Here is a 20219-nt window from a genome sequence, read left to right on the forward strand (position 1 = left end):
GACAAATAGGGTTTAGATTAGCTAATCCATATTGTGGGCTTCTTCCAATTAGCGAAAATGGTGATTCGGTCCTAATAACCCTAATCAAGAGTCCTAATTCGATTAAACAGAAAATTTTTCTGAAATAGTAAAATATAATTTAAAAAAAAATCGAATTTAATCACATAGGATGATTCCTGTCATGATTAAAAGCAATTCCTAAGAAAACAATGAATACTAAAACTCTAAAATGAAAAAAGATACATCATATTTATCGGCAACTTTCAATTGCATTAATTTTCAGTTTCAATAAGTTTATTGCTTGTAACATTTTTGATACTTTTTGTTACTAAATTACTTTTTTATTTTTTATTTGTAATTCATCATCAAGTACACTTTAGCCCCCACCAAATTTCATTCCATTTCAAGTTCGAAAAAATTTTAAAAAAATTCCAAAAATATTAGTTGTATGAAATCAACAATTTTCTATACAATTTCTAAAACGTCCTAAAATCAACTTTATTCAAGTTTAGTTTTTATTTATTATTTATTTTTCTATAAAACTAAACTTATCAAGCTTCAATTTGGCTTTTGAATCACTTCGATTAGTGTTATATTGAAGAAGATACATATTTTTTAAGTCAATATATTGAAACTTTCCATTGTTGTCCGTCGCTGTTCATTGTTGTCGAGGGCTGCCCAGTGCAACTGAGTCCCATTCGGTGCAATTGAACCTCGCTGTCCTAGTTTGCTCGGTTGTTCGATGTTTTCTCAATGCAACCGAGCCCCACTGTTCATGTTGTCCAAAATTCATAACTTTCACTCAATCAACCAATTTTGGTAGATCCAATATCACTCCTTTAGACCCAAAAAAGTGCAAATACACACACGAACATGTACACAAATTGAGAAATCAATGGTAATGCGTAAGGAGATTAAATTCCCAAGTTGCCAAAATCCGAAGCATTGCAAGGGCTGTCCAATCTTTCGTTCTTATTTTAGTAATCTCCTCGGTTATAGTTGATGCAAGCAATTATCTCCATAATTATAACTGTAATTGAACATTATTAGTATTTTCTTTTCTTTTTCTTCAATAACCATTGTCTCCTTGAATTGCCATCGAAGTCGAGCCATAGTCGTCTTCTATGTAGTGGTTAGAGTTGAGCAATAGGTCCTCTAATCGGTTTTAGATCTTGTCCATAATTGACTAGACAATAAAGCAATCCAAAACTCTAAAAATTTCAAATAAAAATCTAAAATCCCAAAAACTTCAAAAACCCCACAAAGTAGAGGCCACATGCGAGTGTGGGTAAAGAAGGGTACATAACCCCTTCCTTCTCCATTGCAAAGGTGAATCTCCAAACACAAACCAACCACATTAGTCATCCTGATTGGAGTCTTTGATTCCCAACCTATAACAATTCTACGGTGTCTAGACAATCATAAATTCCGAGCTCATCAGCTAGTGGCAACTCCAAGTCAGGCGTACTATCTCTGACTCAATACCATGCACTCTATCCACCATAAGGAGGCGAGAACATTCAGAGGAGTTGGCTATCGATCTCATGCGTGGGGAGAGCATCCATACATGCCAATTAGATATTGGCGTTTTTCAATTAGGATTTCCTGATTCCAATTCAATCCATAATTCATAATTGAGCATGACTAGCGTGATTAGAATCGGAATTGACATGAATTGGAATAGTTTTTTGTTGTGATATTGATGATATTTATGTGAATTTTACTAGCATCTAACACTTAGGATTGAGCTCTCAGAGCACTATAAGTGTTCCTAGTTGAATTGGGACACATGAACAGTCCAATTGATTGATTTATAAATCTTGGGCTTTTGCAGAGTCCCATCATAGATTGCTCATGATTCTAAAAAAGTCACTTTTGTAGGCATTCAGGAGGATAATTTGATCATCCGATGGGCATGATATTTTGCATGGTGGTCTATAATATACTGTTCAGATCTATCCATTGGACTTTCCAAGTGACAGTTGCAACTAGTAGCACTTATAACTGATAGTGCTTTGAGAACACACGAGTATTTCTCATATACATCCATATATTTATTGATAAAAGAACCCGAGCTCCGGGTTAGAAGGTAGGCATAGCAGAGCCCATATGAACCAAAACGAGAAACAAAAACAAATTGGAACACACTTCGGTTTTGTGTAACCCATTAGGAGGTACACAAGTTTTTACTACTGTGTTGGGTCAAATCGAAGCTTTTGTGTCCCAAGCAGACTTTCTGCAATTTTGGAGGAAAGCAAGGTCCATATGATTATGATTCTTTCATCTTCTTGACCAGTACGCCCTTGAAATTCTGTTGTTCCTCTCTTTGCAAATCCCCCAACAAATCGCAAAAAACACCAAATTCCACAATATTCTTCCTTTATTGTGTGTTAGACAGCTGCTCGAATGGATGAATTCCTCTTCTAAATGCTTCACCCGGGTGGTAGGAATTCGGCAAGGAAGGAATTCCAGATAGACGACACCACCTGCCAGTGGAGTGTGGTGGCTGTTTTCTTCATTAGCTTCAAACATCACACAGTGGTTAGTAGCATGATGCCACAACATTGCAATTTGTCGATTGTTGAGATTTTCCTTTTTACCACAAGCCATAAGCCATGAGGAAGCTGAAACTCAAGGTGGGGTTGTCGAATCCAGTCTTTTTAATGTCAGAAGAGAAACATCTGAAGAAAGATTTGGCTGAAAATTTGCCTAAGAATCCCTATTCCAGATTCTCTCGTCCCACACCAGTGGCAAGATGTGCGCTTCATTCAGCATGCGGAGAAGGGACTGGAAATCCACCAATTCGATATCCTTTAAATTCCTAATTGAGGATTATATTCCACTATTCCTGTCTTCTGTAATCTGTACGCAATCTTTGACTGATATATACATCTCACTAACCAGTCCTGTATAGACTTGGGAATTTGGAGGAGAGAGAACAGCTGCCTGGCCATTCAACTTCCCAAAAAAAAAAAAGGGTTGATTCACCATTGCTGACCAAGAATTTGAAACCTTGCATGAGAAAAACATCAGATAGTTAGCTTCTGACTGCTGCTATCTAAAATTAACTAGATCTTAATCAGGTACAAGATGGTGGAACTAGACCCAACTAGACCCCTTTTTCTTTGGCTCCAAACAGGGACCCAAACCTGACCCAATTCCTAGATGTTGTAGTTTTGAGATTTCAAAATAATAAAGTATTTTATCTGGGTATGGGTGTGCTCTTTCCCACAACTATGGGTTTAGTTTTTATATTCTACCAAGAGTCACCACTTTCCAATAGTCATTTATTTCAGTTCATGCCCCCTCTCTTTAGACATGACCCTTGATGAGACAAATTTTAGAAAGCAGCAATAGAATGTTTTTTTTTTTTTTTTAGCCTCCTTAGAAGCAGCTTATGTAATGATCAAACCATGTACAGAAATGTGTTCATCATATGCATGAAAAATGGTAGGAAGATGACTAGATGTCCAAAAATCATATCTTCAACCTAGTTGCTGATTATATCTATGACATATACTCCCATTTGACCAGTGAACTCTGGAAAGGCTTGGATACACGATACAAAACCAATGAGGCTGGGGCCAAGAAGTATACTGTCAAAAAGTACTTAAAAGTATCAGATGGTTCATGAAAAAATCATTTCTTTCACAAGTCCATGAATTTCAAGGAATTGTATATACAGTTATGTCTGAGAATTTGTAAGACGAACAGTTCCAGGTGGCAGCAATAATAAAAAAGCTATCTCGATCCTAAGAAAACTATAAGAGCTCGCTTAGGCAAGAGCAAAAGGATTTGTCCCTTGAAAGGCTCAAGCTTCGCTTGCAAAGTAATAAAGAATCAAACACTCGAAACAAGAATGAGTTAGAATGTCTCTAAGGTAAATCTAACCAAAGAGAAGAAAGTAATTCTTAATGCTTCTAAACCTAACCATTTGGATCCTAAGAGAAGTTACACGAAATAAAATCAGAAAACCCAAAACCAAAAGAAATTCAAAGATCAGAACAAGAAATCTAGATAGAGGTTGCTATGCATACAGAAAACCCCCTCACTATGTGAGACAATACATGCATCAAAAGAAGGGACCAAATCAAATCAGTGCCATTTCCCTAATTTTCTGTAGTCTTTGCTTCATTTGTATTTTGGAACATCTGCTTGATAAGATGGAGAAACCTGTAAAGCTTTTGCTCTAAGCACATGGACAGGCAAAACTCCTCACACAAACCTAATTGGATTTTGTATGTTTTGGTTGTACTTTTCACATGCCCATGCATATCTAGGTTTTGGGTGAAAATTCAATTTCTATCAACATACCACGGTGTTAATTTATGAACGTTGCTAAGGCCACATGCACCTCTAAACATGTCAAACCTAGCAACTGTACGGAACATCAGAGCTGTGCATCAAACATGCTCCAGTATATAGATGACCTGGACAAAAAAATCAGGCCTCTCTAATCTTCTTTCAGCTGACACATGTATCAGGCATCTCTTTAAGCACCTTCCCAATAGTCCAGAACTTACCATTGTGGCCTGCCTGATGATTGGACCATCTGTAATTCTCATACTGGAGCCTACCAAATTGATGGCTCAAATGTCCCTCGCCGGGTCACAATCTTTGAATCTGAGAGATTTCAGGGAAGCAATATCTATGATGGGGTCCGTGAGATAAATGGTTTGGATCACTGAGCAATCATCTCATATGTACAGAATCCTGCATATCTACAGTATAAATGCAGATGGTTGTGGAATCATCAGGTTCTGCCCGTGTGGGCCCAGGTCTTTAAGGAAAAAAAAAAAAGGCTGAAAGTGCATGGATCGTAATTAATTCTAAAGAAGGGAACCATGCGTCCCAACTAATGCTAGGTTGGCAAAGGATCAAAGAAGTGAGTTCATTACCTTTCAGCATTGCCAATTGAACAAAAGCATCAGAAAGATGTTGTATTTTAAAATAATTTTGTTTCAAAATTCAAAGGTTTCCCTCCATGTTTCATTTTGTAAGTGTTTTGTTTTTAGTGTAATTCTCTTGTCCCACATTGGAAAGGACCAAAGGAAAACTCAAGTATATAGGAGAGAGTTTTGCAAGGGGCTTGAGCCCATTCTCGGAGGGCATGTGAATTTGGTCCAATGGAGGGGCTATGCAATCAGCCCAAACCCATGCCATTGACCACACATGTGCGCCACACTGCTTTGGGTATGGGTCTATGTCAATGTGAGATTACACTCGCACTAACGGTTTTGTTCGGCATTCCACGAGTATACTCACACCTGTCAGTTTTGTGCGAATTTTCAAACCAGGGACACATCTGTTCAGGTGGTCGCACCAGTTGGGTTCAAACCCAATGGACCTAACCTATTTGAAACGGTATTTTAAGCACCCAATCATGATCTATATATAAACATACTCCTTTTCCAAATTCATTAATTAAAAACCAATGATTTCTCTTTGGTTCTTTAAAATAAATCTTTAGATGGGTGTTTTGCAATTGAGTTTGCCACCAAGTCAACTTACTTCGGGTTTAAGTTTTGCACGCTAGTTCAAGCTCGTGTACAACAAGTGCACTCATAGTCGTTGTATCCTAGAGCCAACTATCCAAGATTCTTGTTGCACTTGGAACACAGTCCAAGGAGGGTAGATTTGGTTTCAAGCCGATTGACCCAATCACGCCGCAAGTCAAACAAATAAGTAATCTTTTCTTACTTTATTTTATTATTTAATTTTCTTTTTCCGAATATTATCTATTGTTTTCAATACATTATTTCCAACACTCCTGAAACCAGATATTCAATTTTTGAAAATAGTAAATATCTTATTCAACATTTGGAAACATAAAAAGTTTTCTTCTACTTTTCCTTTCAATAACCAACGTTTGACTATTTCTCTAACTGTTTGAAAACCAAATTACAACCAAAACTCTATTGCGTTCCATGGCCACCATCACAGTCAACCCTATGACTAAACTATCTAAAAATCAAACCGTTCGTTGGACAAAATTTCAAAAGATGGAAACAAAAAATCAATTTTGCACTGGAAACATTAAAGATTTTTTACATTCTTTCATATTTATTTATAGTTGATCTAACCAACGAAAATGAATTTAGAGGTACCAATAACTATAAATATTTGTCCAATGAATTATACGACATCTATATTTCTTATGAATCTACTAAGGACATTTGGACCATGCTAGATAGAAATATGTCCTTGAAGATGCAAGATCTAAGAAATATGTTATTGCAAACTTCCATCGTTATAAAATGATAGACGATAAACCTATCACGAATCAAATTCATGATTATCAAAATCTGGTATATGAACTGATGGGTGAGGGAATGAAAATGGACGAAGTATTCTTGTTAGGGGCGTTGATTGAAAAGCTATCTCCTTCCTACAAAGAATACAAAAACAGAATGAAACATAAGAAAAATGATATTTCTTTAGAAAATATAATCATACACATAAGAATAGAGGAAGCTAAAAGAAGCAGAGATCAAATTGAAAATGCAAATGGGTCTGTATCAAAGGCTAACCTAGTGGAAACAAGTCATGCACAAAATGACAAAAAGAAAGGAAACTCAATCTCGGTGAAACTAAAGAAAATCTGAACATGATTGTAATTGCAGTGTCCGAAGTATTTCTAGTAAACAATATTGAATAGATATTAGACACCGGGGCAACTCGGCATGTATGTAAGGATCAGAGCATGTTTACCTTCTATCAAGCAACGAGAGATGAGCAACAAGTGTTCATGGAAAATGCTTAATCCTCTTCAGTTGTTGGGAAATGAAATGTTGCTCTAAAGTTCACATCGGAAAATATTTTAATGCTAAAGAACGTGTTGTATGTGCCTGACATTTGTCGCAAATTGGTCTCTGGTTCGCTCCTCAATAAGGCTGGAGTTAAACTAGTATTTGATTCTGATAAGCTTGACCAAGAATGAAACCCTCCTTAGAAAGGGTTACTGTAGTGATGGTTTCTTCATTGTAAACGTTTCTTATAATGATAATAAGATGTCATTCGGTTCTGCTAATATTGTTGGATCTCTTTTATTATGGCATAGTAGATTAGGGCACGTGAACGTAGAACCCTTGAAAGAATGAAACGAATAGGATTACTACCTAACATCTTAGTCGATAACTTCAAAAAATGTGAAACTTATATGGAATCCAAGTTTGCTAGAAAATCCTTTAAATTTGTTAGCAAAAAGTTCCGAGTTATTAGAATTAATACATAGTGACTTAGGTAATTTTAGAAATCACATGTTTAGAGGAGGCAAAATGTACTATGTAACATTCGTAGACGATTATTCTATATATATACCTTCTAAGAAATAAAGATGAAGCTTGAGAACCTTTCATTAAGTTTACACATCACTGATAGGACAAATGTCGTCGTGACTCACGATCGAAACCTGTTTCATTAATCTTCATGACAATCTCATTGGCACAACCAGCTTTTAACATCACTGTCCTACCATGGGCAAGTTAAATTTGAAATCTTGGATTTACGTAAACTACAATTTCAAAGGATTGGGATCAAGGTATTCCGTAATAGTAATAGGGTCATAATGGCCACCACCATTACCTTTACGATACGGGTTGTAACGGCTATTACGGCCACCATAACGGTCGTTACAGTCTCTTTTTCTAATGAAAAAAAAAGAAGCCAATAAACTCGTATCCGCCCCATAACTTTTCTTTTTTATATATATATATATATATATATATATATATATATATATATATATATATATATATATATATATATATATATATATATTTTAAACATGTATTTGTGCCGTAACAAACCATTATGAGGCTATTACAGCCTTTACAGGGGGCGTAACAGGCTGTTAACGGTGGTTACGGGTCATTTTTTCCAAAACGGCTATTATGACCATTACGACCCCATAATGTGTAATTGCTGCCACCGTTATCTTTATGTAACGGCCTTTATGGCACACCATGATTGGGATATTGGGTGCTTTTCACTTGTTATAGATTTTCTTTTAGAACCCATGTTGGAAAGTGAAGGCAATGACAATAGTATTGTTGGAAGAAATGGAACTTTCATATAAATCAAACAAGCGGGACAATTAGATTAGCTAAAACTATGTACCAATGGTCAGGGTTCGATGAATTGAGAATACCCTAGAACAGCACGAAGAACCTCATTCTCTGTGATCACAGTCAGAAACACCAACCATCATATTCTCTTTAAGTTTTACAACTTCAGAGAACTGGTGGATTTGAATTACACCAGCCACCATTAGTGATAGAACTGAAGTGTTTGGATGCCTAAGTAAACAGAATTGTGAAAATTCAGTTTAATCAAGACAAAGGAGCAGAACTTGGCGATGTTCCCTGGTGATCATAATGAGGAAGTAGCCCTCAAATTGGAGTTGCGTTCTTTCAAATCCAATTCGGATTAAGATAATTCCAATTGGGAGTCCAGATCTTCAACATGAATGTGACAGAATGAAACTGTTATTGGATATAAAATGCAATGTATTCTGATAGTGTATCCAAACACACCCAAAATGGATCTAAAATGTGGGGGAAAACAAAAAACAAAAATCAACTGAACTGAACAGTCCGAGCAACCACAAAGTGACTACCCTTCCCTACCCTTCTATTGGAACAACAGCATGTTTGTGTTTTCTTTTAGATAGAGAAAACAAGAAGATTGTTATAAAAAAAAATAAAAAATGCCATGATATTCAAGAAGAGAGTAGGATCTTCCTCAATGCAATTATTTTATAGCAGGACTAGACTACAGTGATAGTTTGTACCAACTTCTTCAACATGGTTCTCATCCATCATCCATTAGCATTCTAGACCGATCAAAATGTGAATCCCATAGCAGAGGACCGTAGCACGAGACCACACTAGTGATCTAAACCATCTAAATCCACACGTTGAATTTGGACTAATGATCACATCATTTGTAAGCATCCATTGAAAAGCCACCAATTGGATAGTGATTAGTGGGATATGCTACTTTCATGCAGAAGAGTTCCGAGTTCAGTCTAGATACCTAACTGCACAGACCAAATGATTGTAATTAACAATCTACAATACTCTTCAATGTAGATTCTTTTTTCTTTCTTTCTTTCTTTCTTTCTTTTTTTTGAAAGATGAAGCAATTTATTAGGCAAAGCCAAAAACAGAAACAAAACAGAAGGAGAACAAAACAGAAAACTTTTTTTTTTTTAACAAGTAAAATAAAAATCTACAAAACTAAAAATACAACAAGCAGGCCCAAGCATGGGGAGCCCTCAAGAAACCCAACAAAGTGACGGCGCCCAATCTCTAAAATACAATAAAACCCTACCAAAGACCCCTGCAGAGGAGACCCTGCTAAACTTGATGTAGAATCATGCCAGATTAAAAATAACATAAGCAAGACATTACTCCCATGATTGATTTGCATATACATATTTCCCATTTTGGAACGAAATTGTAATTGTGCTAAAGCAAAGCATCAAGGCAAATCAATGCATACCTTTCCACTACTGTGAGATGAAAATCTACAATTTCAGTGTCCCGCCCACATCTTCCAACTTGATACATAATCCTACAAATCCCATTTTACCTTGATACATTGTCAGAATTTCAGGAATGCTCTCCTGATACTTGACCATGAATCTTTCGGAGAAGGCCTTCTCACTAATAATCAATGCCTTATGTACACTGGATTGCTTCTCAATAAGACCTTTTGACATTAGGATCCGAAGGACTGAACATCTCGGGATGATCGTCTTCTCCAAGCTAAGTAATAGAATACATGGGTATCTAGAAAGATCTGACGGCTTCCAATCCATTTCATTCGTAAAGAAACTCATCACACTCTTGATCTTCTTCGCTGATGTCATCATACAATTGGGTTGAACTTTGAATGCGGAGAGGAATTCATCCTCAGACCACCCCAAGCTCCGATAAACATTCACCTTCTCTTCCCAATTCGATCTGCTCATCATCGAAATGACACGGATGGCTAGGATGAAATTCCCACTTGATGGATCAAAACCCATTTCCTTGACCATCGCAACAATCTCATTAAACTGTTCTGCAGTTTTCAGCAATGCAGCGGGCTGAAGCGTGATCAATCTAGAAATCTTCGATTCAGGCACGCCATGTTCCCACAAGATTCTGATGTTGGATTCCATTACTTTTTGGAAATTGCAGTGGAGAGAGCGGGTTGAACGGTGGATGCTGGTGATGACATCTTCATTGGCGTGGACGTAAGTTTTGATGAAATCAATGTATGGGATGATATGGTTTTTCAGACTACGACAGGTCAAGATGGTAGGGTCCGAAGAGATGATCCTAGCAAGGATTGGGCCTGGAATGCCCAGACCATGGAAGAATTGGATCTTGGGCATGAGGGTTTTGTCGGCATTGGCTAGGAGGACCTGTGGGCGCTTGGTGATGAGATTTGCAATGTGGTTTTTGGTGAATCCATGGTTTCTGAAGAATGAGAGGACAGAATCTGGCTTTTGTGGGGATTTGAGTTGGATTTTTTGAGAGGCTGAGAGGGCTGATTGTGGGGAGAGGCCACATGAGTTGATGAGGTATGAGAGTGTAAAAGAGGAAGGTAGTGTTTGGGTTTTGGTGGAAATGTTAGAGAAAGGTTTTAGAGAAGATGGGTTTTGTTGGAGAAGAAGAAAGAGAGAATGAGGTGTTGAGTATTTAGTAGTGGTGGTGATACGGTGGAGTTTTCTTCTGATGTGGATGAAGGGAAACATCTGATGAAATGAAAGAAAATTCAGGGAAGTATTGAGAAGCTACTTACAGGTTTATGAACTGCCTTTGATGAGAGGTAAAGAAAGTCATGGATCAGCCTCCATCTGAAAGGAAGCAAGTAGAAACCTGTATCAAGATCTGAAGAGGAACCAGTGGGACTGGACGCGGATTGTATGGTGAGGCGCTCACCGCCCTTTATCGTGGTGTGGAGACTGGGGGACCTGTTAACCGAGCTGGGCATCGACTCGAGTCGGACCAAGTTAGAGCGGACCCGAATTCGACCCGACTCGGTACTGAGTCCAGCATGGCTGACTCGATCTGAGTCCGGGTCTGGGCTGGACTGATCCGAACTGAGTCCGCTGGTCAGAAATACCGAGTCGGATCGAGTTGGCACTGAGTTGGATCAGGTCGTCGGGCCGGGTTACTGAGGCATGGCCAGAAGGGCTTGGGCTCGAACACTTGACTCAAGGGCTGAGCCTAAGCTTAAAAATCTAGCATTAGGGATCAAGTTGGCACCGAGTCGGATCAGGTCGCCTGGTTGGGTTACTATGGTAAGGCCATAAGGGCTTGGGCTCAAACACTTGACCCGAGTGCTAAGCCCAAGCTTAAAAATCTAGTCTTGGAGTGTCCGGACTATGTTCAAAATATAGAAGTCGCTTAAAAGCACTCAGAGGGGTCTTCTTTGCATTGCAACATGCAAAAAAATGCGATTGTGCTCATTTTAATTTTTACATGACTAATCTCATAATACTACATGCGAGAGGAAAGGGAAAGTGGTCGAAAAGTGTAGGTTTGCTTCATACGCATGATTTTGAATATTTGATCATTGAAACATGGCAGATCCACTAGAGTTAGGCATTGAGTCGAGTCAGACCGATTTAGGGCTAACCCTACCTGATTTGGTTTTGAAATCAAAAGTAAATAAATCATGTCCATAAAACGAACAAAGTAAATAAATATTGTCAAAAATTAAAAGTATGTTCAGAATCTCAAATGGAGTTCCACATGCAAACCAATAAACCTTTTATTCATTCAATATCCTCTGTATGATGAATGCCTTTGTGGCGTGTAACATGAGTAACCTTGTCCATAATAGTAACTCCCTCCTCCACATTCGTTGCCAGAATCATCTTTTGGTTCTCTTTTTACGGCTTGAATTGCATGAGAACTCTAGGTTGAATCCAAGCTGGAGGTCTCCAAAAGATGGTTGTTTACATCTGTTGAATTGGATGGTAGAGATGACTTTCCATTGTCCCCATTTATGGATTAAACAAGTTTTTTCAGCCTCTTTTTATTATCCGATTTATACGGGATTCCCAACCGGCTATAGAATGCTATGAGACTTTTAAGAAACTTTGATGATTTATCGCCTGACTTATATCCCGTACTTGTGTCTGCTTCAGCATCATGTTGTCTCGGAGGGGGTTAATGTTGTTGTCTAGTCCTGGATGCCAATTTCAAGCTTTGTTTTACAGCTTCTTTATAATCTCGTTATTCTTCTTCTCTTAATAGTATGTCTTCTTATTCTCTACTAACTATAGAGGCAGTTCCTCTGCTTAACCCTTCTTTAATTATAATAGGCTTACTTTTATATCTTATTTGGCTGCTTGTATAGGTTTTAGGGGAAGGGGTGGAGAAAGTCTTTGCATTTGAGTTAAAAATGACTTGAAATAAATTCCATACTTCTTGAGGAGCTTTGCTACATGAGGTAGTGTTTCCTCCTCGACAAGCCAAATGTAATTTTAACTTATTTGTTTTGTTCACAAATTGTTTTCCATATAACTTGCATTGCAAATTTATCTTTCCATCCTGAGAGCAGACTTAGGCTCCATAATCCTAAATATTTGCCGATGGATTATCTTCCGATGACATATCTATAGGTGTGTATTTTAAAAGAAAGAATATTTGGTTAGGTTAAGGCAACATAAATAATTAAGAAATGAAGATAAATAAACACAATCAACCAACCATATGAGATTTAAACAACATTAATTAATTTAAAAGCATAAATGAAAAAAGAAAAATATCCATCTACCCATCAAATATTACAATTTAAGTCCACAAATAATAATAGTCAAAATCCCGTTGTAAGCAAATGCAAGAGAAATAGAAAGCAACGTCTCATCCTACTTCATTATTTTACTTGCAGTAGACTATATTACCAAGTGGGTTGAGGCGATCCCATGTCGGAATAATGACCACCGCATGGTCATTAGATTTTTGAAAGAAAACATCCTATCCTGGTTTAGAACATCTTGAGTCATCATAAGCGATTGAGGGTCGCACTTTTGTAATAGGTCATTTGAAGCACTAATGAAAAAATATGGTATTTCACATAAAGTGAGTGCTCCATATCACCCTCAGACAAGTGGTTAAGCAGAAATTTTCAACAAGACAATTAAACAAAATTTGGAGAAAACGGTTAACCTCGATCGTAAGGAATGGTCAATTCGATTGACCAATGCACTATGGGTATAGCTTATAAGACCCCTATTGCAATGTCTCCCTTTAGACTTGTCTATGGGAATGCTTGCCACTTACCTGTGGAGCTAGAACATAAGACCTATTAGGAAATTAAAATTTTGAACTTCAATTTGGACAACGCCAGCTCATTGCGCAAACTTCAATTGAATGAACTTGAAGAAATCTAGAATGATATGTATGAGAATTTGAGAATTTACAAGGACAGGATGAAGGTGTTCCATGACCGAAACATTCTTCGCAAATCTTTCATGCCAAATCAAAAGGTCCTCTTGTATAATTCTCGACTTCACCTTTTTCTGGGTAAACTGAGATCTCGATGGACCGGCCCTTTCATAGTTAAAATTATTTATCCTCATGGGGTTGTCGAGATAGAGAATCCAATGATTGTGAACATCTTTAAAATGAATGGTTATCGTCTCAAGCTATTCATTGAGAAATTTGATTTAGAGGAAATGTCCATCCCTCTGATTGATCCTGTGTATTAGGATTGACCTTCTTGTCTAATGGAGGTATAGTTAGATTTATTACTTTCTTAGGATTTAGGACTAGGATAGTTTATTTTTTTAGCATTTTTTAGTTTTGTGCTAATCCCTTTCAAATGATGAAGACTTCAACCGTTTCAATTTACCTTTTTCAAGTATTATCCTTCTCATCACTTCTCTTTTGTTTTTGTTGTCTCATGTTGAGTTGATTGTTTATATCTTTTACATTGAGAACAATGTAGTTTTAGGTTTGGGGTGAGGTTATGTAAACTAACTAGTATTTTCTGTTATGTTGAACAAAAATCTTTAATTTTTTTTGAATTTTTAATTTCAAAATTCCTTTAGAAAGTAAAAATCTGTGTAGTTGAGTATGTATTTGAGTATGACAATGAGATATAAAATAAATTTTAAAATTCTAGAGCTTAGTTAGTAAACTTTGGAACGAGTCCTCCTAATATACTGATTGATAGAAAGTTTAAACATCAATAGAGTCTAGCTCACAAATCACATTTAACTCATATTTTCTAGAAGTACTTGAAATTTTTATTTTAGTATGATTATTACTAAAAAGCATTAGGAGCCAAGTCTGGAGACCCTTATCTACTTTTAATATAACTAGAAGTAAAGAACCAGCTAGAAAACATTGAGATTGAAAAGGGCTACCTATTCTATATGTTTTAATAACAAATATGTGAAAAAGACTGAAAATAATGTGAAAGTCGTCGACAAAAAATCAAAAAGCTATAAAATAAGTGGAAAGGAGATAGGTTTGGAATCAGTTACTTATGTTGATATGTCTACTTAATTTGATGTAATGAACATGGCTAACATTATGAAACTAAAGTTAACTTCTATGGAATGAGAGTTGTGAACCACCAATCACACTAGGAACTTGATGTTTAGATGTATTCTACTAATCAATTGATGAATTAGGACTTATTTTATTTGTTTACTAATCATGTTAAGCTCTAGATTGTCATTGTTTCATTCTTACATCTTGAGATTTTACTAATATATTCTAGATTACACAGAATGTTGTTTTATGAAAAAGGTTCGAAATTTGGAAGTTTGAAAGATTGCTTCGCGCATGTTTTGCTCGGGATTAGCAAAATGCTCATTGGGGGTGTGTTGAGTGTGAAATATTTCATATTTCCTCCATTTATACCTTGGTTTTATGAACATGATGGTGCTTAATCGATCTACTTCTACAAGTTTTCTCTTGCGAGGTGATTTTGAGAGCTAAAGGTGAAAAGGATGCTAAAAGTATGAATTTGATGCTCAAGAATTACCAAAGTGAGGATTGGATACTTGGAGGTCAAGATTGAAGAATTCAAGAGTCCAAGATTCGTGAAAATCAAGTGAAGAAGGAAGAAATTCAAAGTTGCAAAGTGTAGAAAACTGGAAGTGCTAAACTTGACAGTTTGATACCATCGAACATAGCTTCGATGCCATCGAAGTAAGTGTTTGATGTCATCGAAGGAAGCTTGATCCCATCGAAAAAATAAGAGAAAATCAAGTTTGGTTACTGGACATGTGGTTGCAATTCTTGATCCCATCGAAGACTATTTCGATGCCATTGAAGCCAGTTCGATGTCATCGAAAAAATCATGAATTATGGGATTTACTCATTGGACTATTTTGGACATTCTTCAATCCCATTGAAGACATGTTCGATGACATCGAAGCCAGTTTAATGTCATCGAAACTCAGGCGATGCTATCGAGGACTTGCACAGATTTCAAAAGTCAGTTGCTGACAGTTGCAAAATTTTAATCGAACTCGTCGATTGGACTTCGATGCCATCGAAGCTCCCATCGAAGGTGTGAAAGCAGAATATATTGAAGTTAGTTTTGAAGTCAGTCTGAATCAAGTTTATTTAAAGGGATGTTTTAGGAGTTTTTAAGGAAGAATTAGGGTGGAACGAATAGAACAAGGAGTAGTGGTGATGAAAAGGGTGAGCTCTCAATCCTAGAGGGGGGGGGGGGGGGGTGAATAGGACTGTCAAATAAAAAATAAATGCGAAATATAAATGCAGATAGTTGAACCAAATAACAACCTTAATTGCAATAGTATTGAGAGGTTGATACAAATGTTGTTCAAAAGACAACCTTACACCAAAAACCAAAGTTTATGGTAGGACAACCTAATTTCTTGAACTTAGTAAGGATAAAAAACTCAAACTAATATAAGAAGCAATTGAAACAAATCTAGCTATTACAACATTCACCACAAGTACATGAAATAAATACAAGCGTTCACCACACATAAATCACATATATCATCATCATCCACCAAACTCCAAGAATTATACTAGTTTGGTGTGTACACCAACTGTTCTAAAACAGCCACACTTACTCAACTCTCAATAATCACAACTCACGTGATATTGGCTTTCACTATGAAAGAAGGTTTTTCCAAGGTATACCTTAAAACCTTTACAATTGTATTTTCAATGGGCTATCACGATTAAAAACCCCACGCTGAGATTTTCTAGCTATCTCAGTTAAAACCACAATAGAGATTTTCTGGCAATCTCAAAAACCAAAAGCTGTTATTCAAAATACTTATCTGTAGATTCTATTTTGATGTAGTCCAGAAGAACCGCTTCTTTGAAGATGAAGATATTCAATGTTCAATCACACAAATGGAAGGGTTCTAGGTCTAAATGAATTTTAAATTAATCCAACCTTGGGCGACTTTGATTCAGTTTCTTGGATCTCAAAAAGGGTAGATCAAAATTCCCTTTTATCACATAAGTTTAAAGTAGCAAGAGATCAATAAATTAGAAATCAGAAAGCTATAAAAAGAATCTTAAATTACCATACAGTAGCTTGACAATCACGGGGACTTATCTCTCAGAGTGGTGGCTTGAATTGGCTTGGAATGAATGAAGAAAGTTGAGAAAAGTCCTCTATTTATAGGTTGAAAAATGGTTCCCTCGACTGGTCTTGGAAGCAACCAAATTTCAAAAATTCTGGTGTGATGGGATAAAATTGACCCTCAATTGGTCGAGTGGAGCTCAAATGGTTGCTAAAGTTCGAGTTGAGCCCTGCTTGACTGGTCAAGCCAGTCTCCATGACTGGTCGAGCAGGGTGCACGACTAGTCGAGAACCTACCAGAAAATTTTAAAAATTTGAATTTAAATCTGGACTGGTGGAGAAAAACTCTGGACTAGTCGAACCAGAGCCTGGACTAATCGAACATTAACTAGGACTTGTCGAAGAAAAAGCCTATAATAAGCACAATGGCCCATATTAAATGCACAATATGAATTACCTAAACCTAAGGTCTCTAGGGTCATTTATACCTGAAATGTTGAACATTGAACTTGTACCTTTGGTAGATCCGATAGATCTTCTTCTTGAAGTATTTGAAGTTTGAACTTATATACTTGAAACTTGATCTTTTTCTTGACTATGAAGTGTACTTGAACTTGATCTTGCATTAGAAGTAGCACTTGAACTTGGTCTAGAACTTGAAGTTGATGTAACACTTAAAGTTGATGTTGGACATGAAGTTGATGTAGATAGAACAATCTTCATGGCTTGTAAAATATCTTCGTATGAAGGCGGACATTCCATCACTCAAAGGTCACTTGAAGGTGAGCTTTCCATCATGAACAAGTCCATCATTCTAAAGTGGTTTGTCACTACAAAATTTGACAATACAGGGTGCTTGATATACAACATAGCACTTACAATCTCCCCCTTTGTCAAATTTGTGAAAAAAATAATTTAGAAGATTTCACAATAATACACAAGTCCACAAACATCATAACTCTACTTCATGATATGACACTCTTTCAAAAAAAAAAAAAAACTCCCCCTCAACCTGAGCTTGGTGACTTATAGAGTACCTGTATTAACAATTACATATTTTCAAAAAAAAATGCAACTCTACCATACACCATATAATCTCATGAACACAACCACATAGCTACTAAATTCTCCCCCTTTTTGTCACAACTTGACAAAGGACGATAAATAATAGAGTGCAAATATAGCTGAGATTATGATAATAACAGAGAGTAATAGAAAAAGAGTTAAAGTTAAGAGAATAATTAAGCAAAGTATCAACATTAACAAGTTATACATAACAAGTCCAAAAAGAAGTGAAAGTTAAAGTTTAACATTAATACATGCCCAAAATATCAAGATAAACTAGTTTGATCCAAATGAAGAAGGAGGTGGAATGGATGGATCAATCTGATGCAATCCCTTAGTTACACGTCGAAAATACTTACGCATATATTTCATTTGACTATCCTGGGATATTTTCAATGCATCCACCTTCTCCTCTAAAGCGCGAAGGCGCTCATCACACTCAGGTGGCTAATAATCAGGATCAGCCTCAAAATCATCTGATTCTAACTCATCAAATATATCTTCCATCATGGTGTCGATTGGTAGCATATCTTCTTCTTCAACTTCCTCTGCTTTCCCATCCCTATGACTAGGATTCAGCTTCAGGTTCACCTTGTTCATATTTGAATTATTGAATGGAAGAAGCGAAATAGGAGCCTCATGTAACGTCACGAAAAAATCCGTATAGAGACCCGAGTACAACCTCAGGCAGAACAACCCAAGGACCGCATCCTGTTGTATAATTTAGACGGGATTTAGTTAACTACTAAATAATTGGTGGATTAAGCTTGGGCCACCATTTTCACAAATGGAAAGGTCTAGAATCAGGAATACCACTGGCTCAATGTCATCTTAAGACCTAGGAGAAATCCCAAGGGCCTGTCGCTCTTGGGAATACATTGAAACTCTGTAATGGACCTAGACCACACGTTGAGGCTCCGATGACCGCAAAATTATAGGAAGATGTCCGTCTTGCTGGAATTGACAACCATCGTGGGAATCAAGCCCAGATAGTGTCCAGAAATGCCCAACTTGAGCCATGAGTTAAGTGCATGGGAAACGCGAATATCCTTAGAAAATGAACTGAAACGTAAGTAGATTAGGCCATTCGCTCTTACACAAAGTTGAGGATTTCTGACTGTTGGTTTGTGACCAAACTTCACATATGGAGAAAGGAAATTTCCTTGCACATATCCGTATAACCGTGGCCCCGATTGGACACGTATGATCGTTGATCTAACACGGGCTCTCCACAGTCGATCGGCTGATCCGATCACACCGAAATCGTGTCCTAGCATGGATTCATTGTCAGGGAGTGTACCCCATGATGTAGATGAGCAGTGGGCCTCCCTAAGAGCCCTGTTCGTCAGAAATGGCTACCCTCATGGTATAAATAATGTATAAGGTGGCCCTGGGGCCATTTACACCACATCTGGGGATATAAATAGCTCTCATTTCACCCCCTCTCTCCCTTATACAAATTTCACAAACCCTAGAGGGAGAGAGAGGGGAAAATAGAAAATAGAGAAGAGGAAGTTTGGGAGATCATTGCAGGAGATCTTCTCCCATAAATCTATGTGCCTAATCACCGTCCCTTTGCGCTACCAAACTTCTTTCGGCTACGATTTCGGGTAAGAAATACCAACCCTAATGTCGAGGTAGAGCTCCTGGATATTTTTTCGTTAACCTAGCTAACCAGTTTTATCATTTAGGTGCCCGACGTTTCATTTTTGGAAATGTAGAATTTGGATCGAGTCCGAGTCGAGCGTACTAATGAAAGGTGCGGACTATAAATGCTTAGGTTACAGTTTATAAATGCTTTCATCATAGCTAATTATTTATGCTTTTCATGATTGCTACCGTATTGTCTTAAATATGTTGATTTTTATATGAGATACGCCCATGAACTGTGATAGGTAAATGATGCAACCTATGTGTTTGTTGAAATGTCTAAATGGGAAATAGTGTATGATTAGTGATTGCTATGATTACTAATCTAGGACTCATCATTGTCATATGCATATGGATTTCTCTGTATAAAGAATTGATAAAACATATGTTGTAACAAACGTAGTCTATGTGTTTGATAAATTGTCTAAATGAGAAATTGTTGATGATTTGTATTTACTACGAGTATTAAGGTAGGATTCTTGATTGTCTTATACATATGTATATTTTCCTCTATGAAATCAATTGATAAAATGCAAGTTGTATTTAATATGGCCTATGTATTTGTTGAAATGCCCAAATGAGAAATCTACTTGGATTGTTTGTTAAAATGCCCAAATGAGAAATCTACTTGGATTGTTTGTTGAATGCTGGGATAGATATTACACGCAGTTGTTAGCAGCATTTGGATAGGATTGGGGCTACAAACATAGTCTAGGCAATCAGTAAACGTCCATGTTTGTGTGCCCGAATTAGTCTTACCATCTTGGGTAAACTCGATGAATGCGAGTCGTACGACGACTGCTAACAGTGGCTAGGCCACGAGGGACGCTTATGCACTCCATGTTGATTAAGTCAACGTGTGCCCATACCAATCGAGCCTACCTAACGAGCTGGTTGACTTATTGTGTGTTTACCATATATGGACGTGACTGCTTGAATCTAAGGTACCCCTCACCAATGTAAAGATCCACCTT

At 37.1% G+C, this 20219-nt stretch overlaps 1 protein-coding gene across 1 annotated transcript; it reads right to left on the reverse strand.

Moving 5' to 3' along the window:
* Positions 1-2076: 2076 nt before the first annotated feature.
* LOC131253329 (transcription termination factor MTERF8, chloroplastic-like) lies at positions 2077-10948 on the reverse strand. The gene is made up of 2 exons (XM_058254290.1): positions 9505-10948; positions 2077-3012 (listed from the first exon to the last, which is right to left on the reverse strand). The coding sequence occupies exon 1, from the start codon at positions 10745-10747 to the stop codon at positions 9530-9532; it is 1218 nt and encodes a 405-aa protein (XP_058110273.1). The 5' UTR covers positions 10748-10948; the 3' UTR covers positions 2077-3012; positions 9505-9529.
* Between the last annotated feature and the right edge of the window lie 9271 nt (positions 10949-20219).

This window comes from Magnolia sinica, chromosome 8 (genome assembly GCF_029962835.1).
Source record: "Magnolia sinica isolate HGM2019 chromosome 8, MsV1, whole genome shotgun sequence".
Lineage (NCBI taxonomy): Eukaryota > Viridiplantae > Streptophyta > Magnoliopsida > Magnoliales > Magnoliaceae > Magnolia > Magnolia sinica.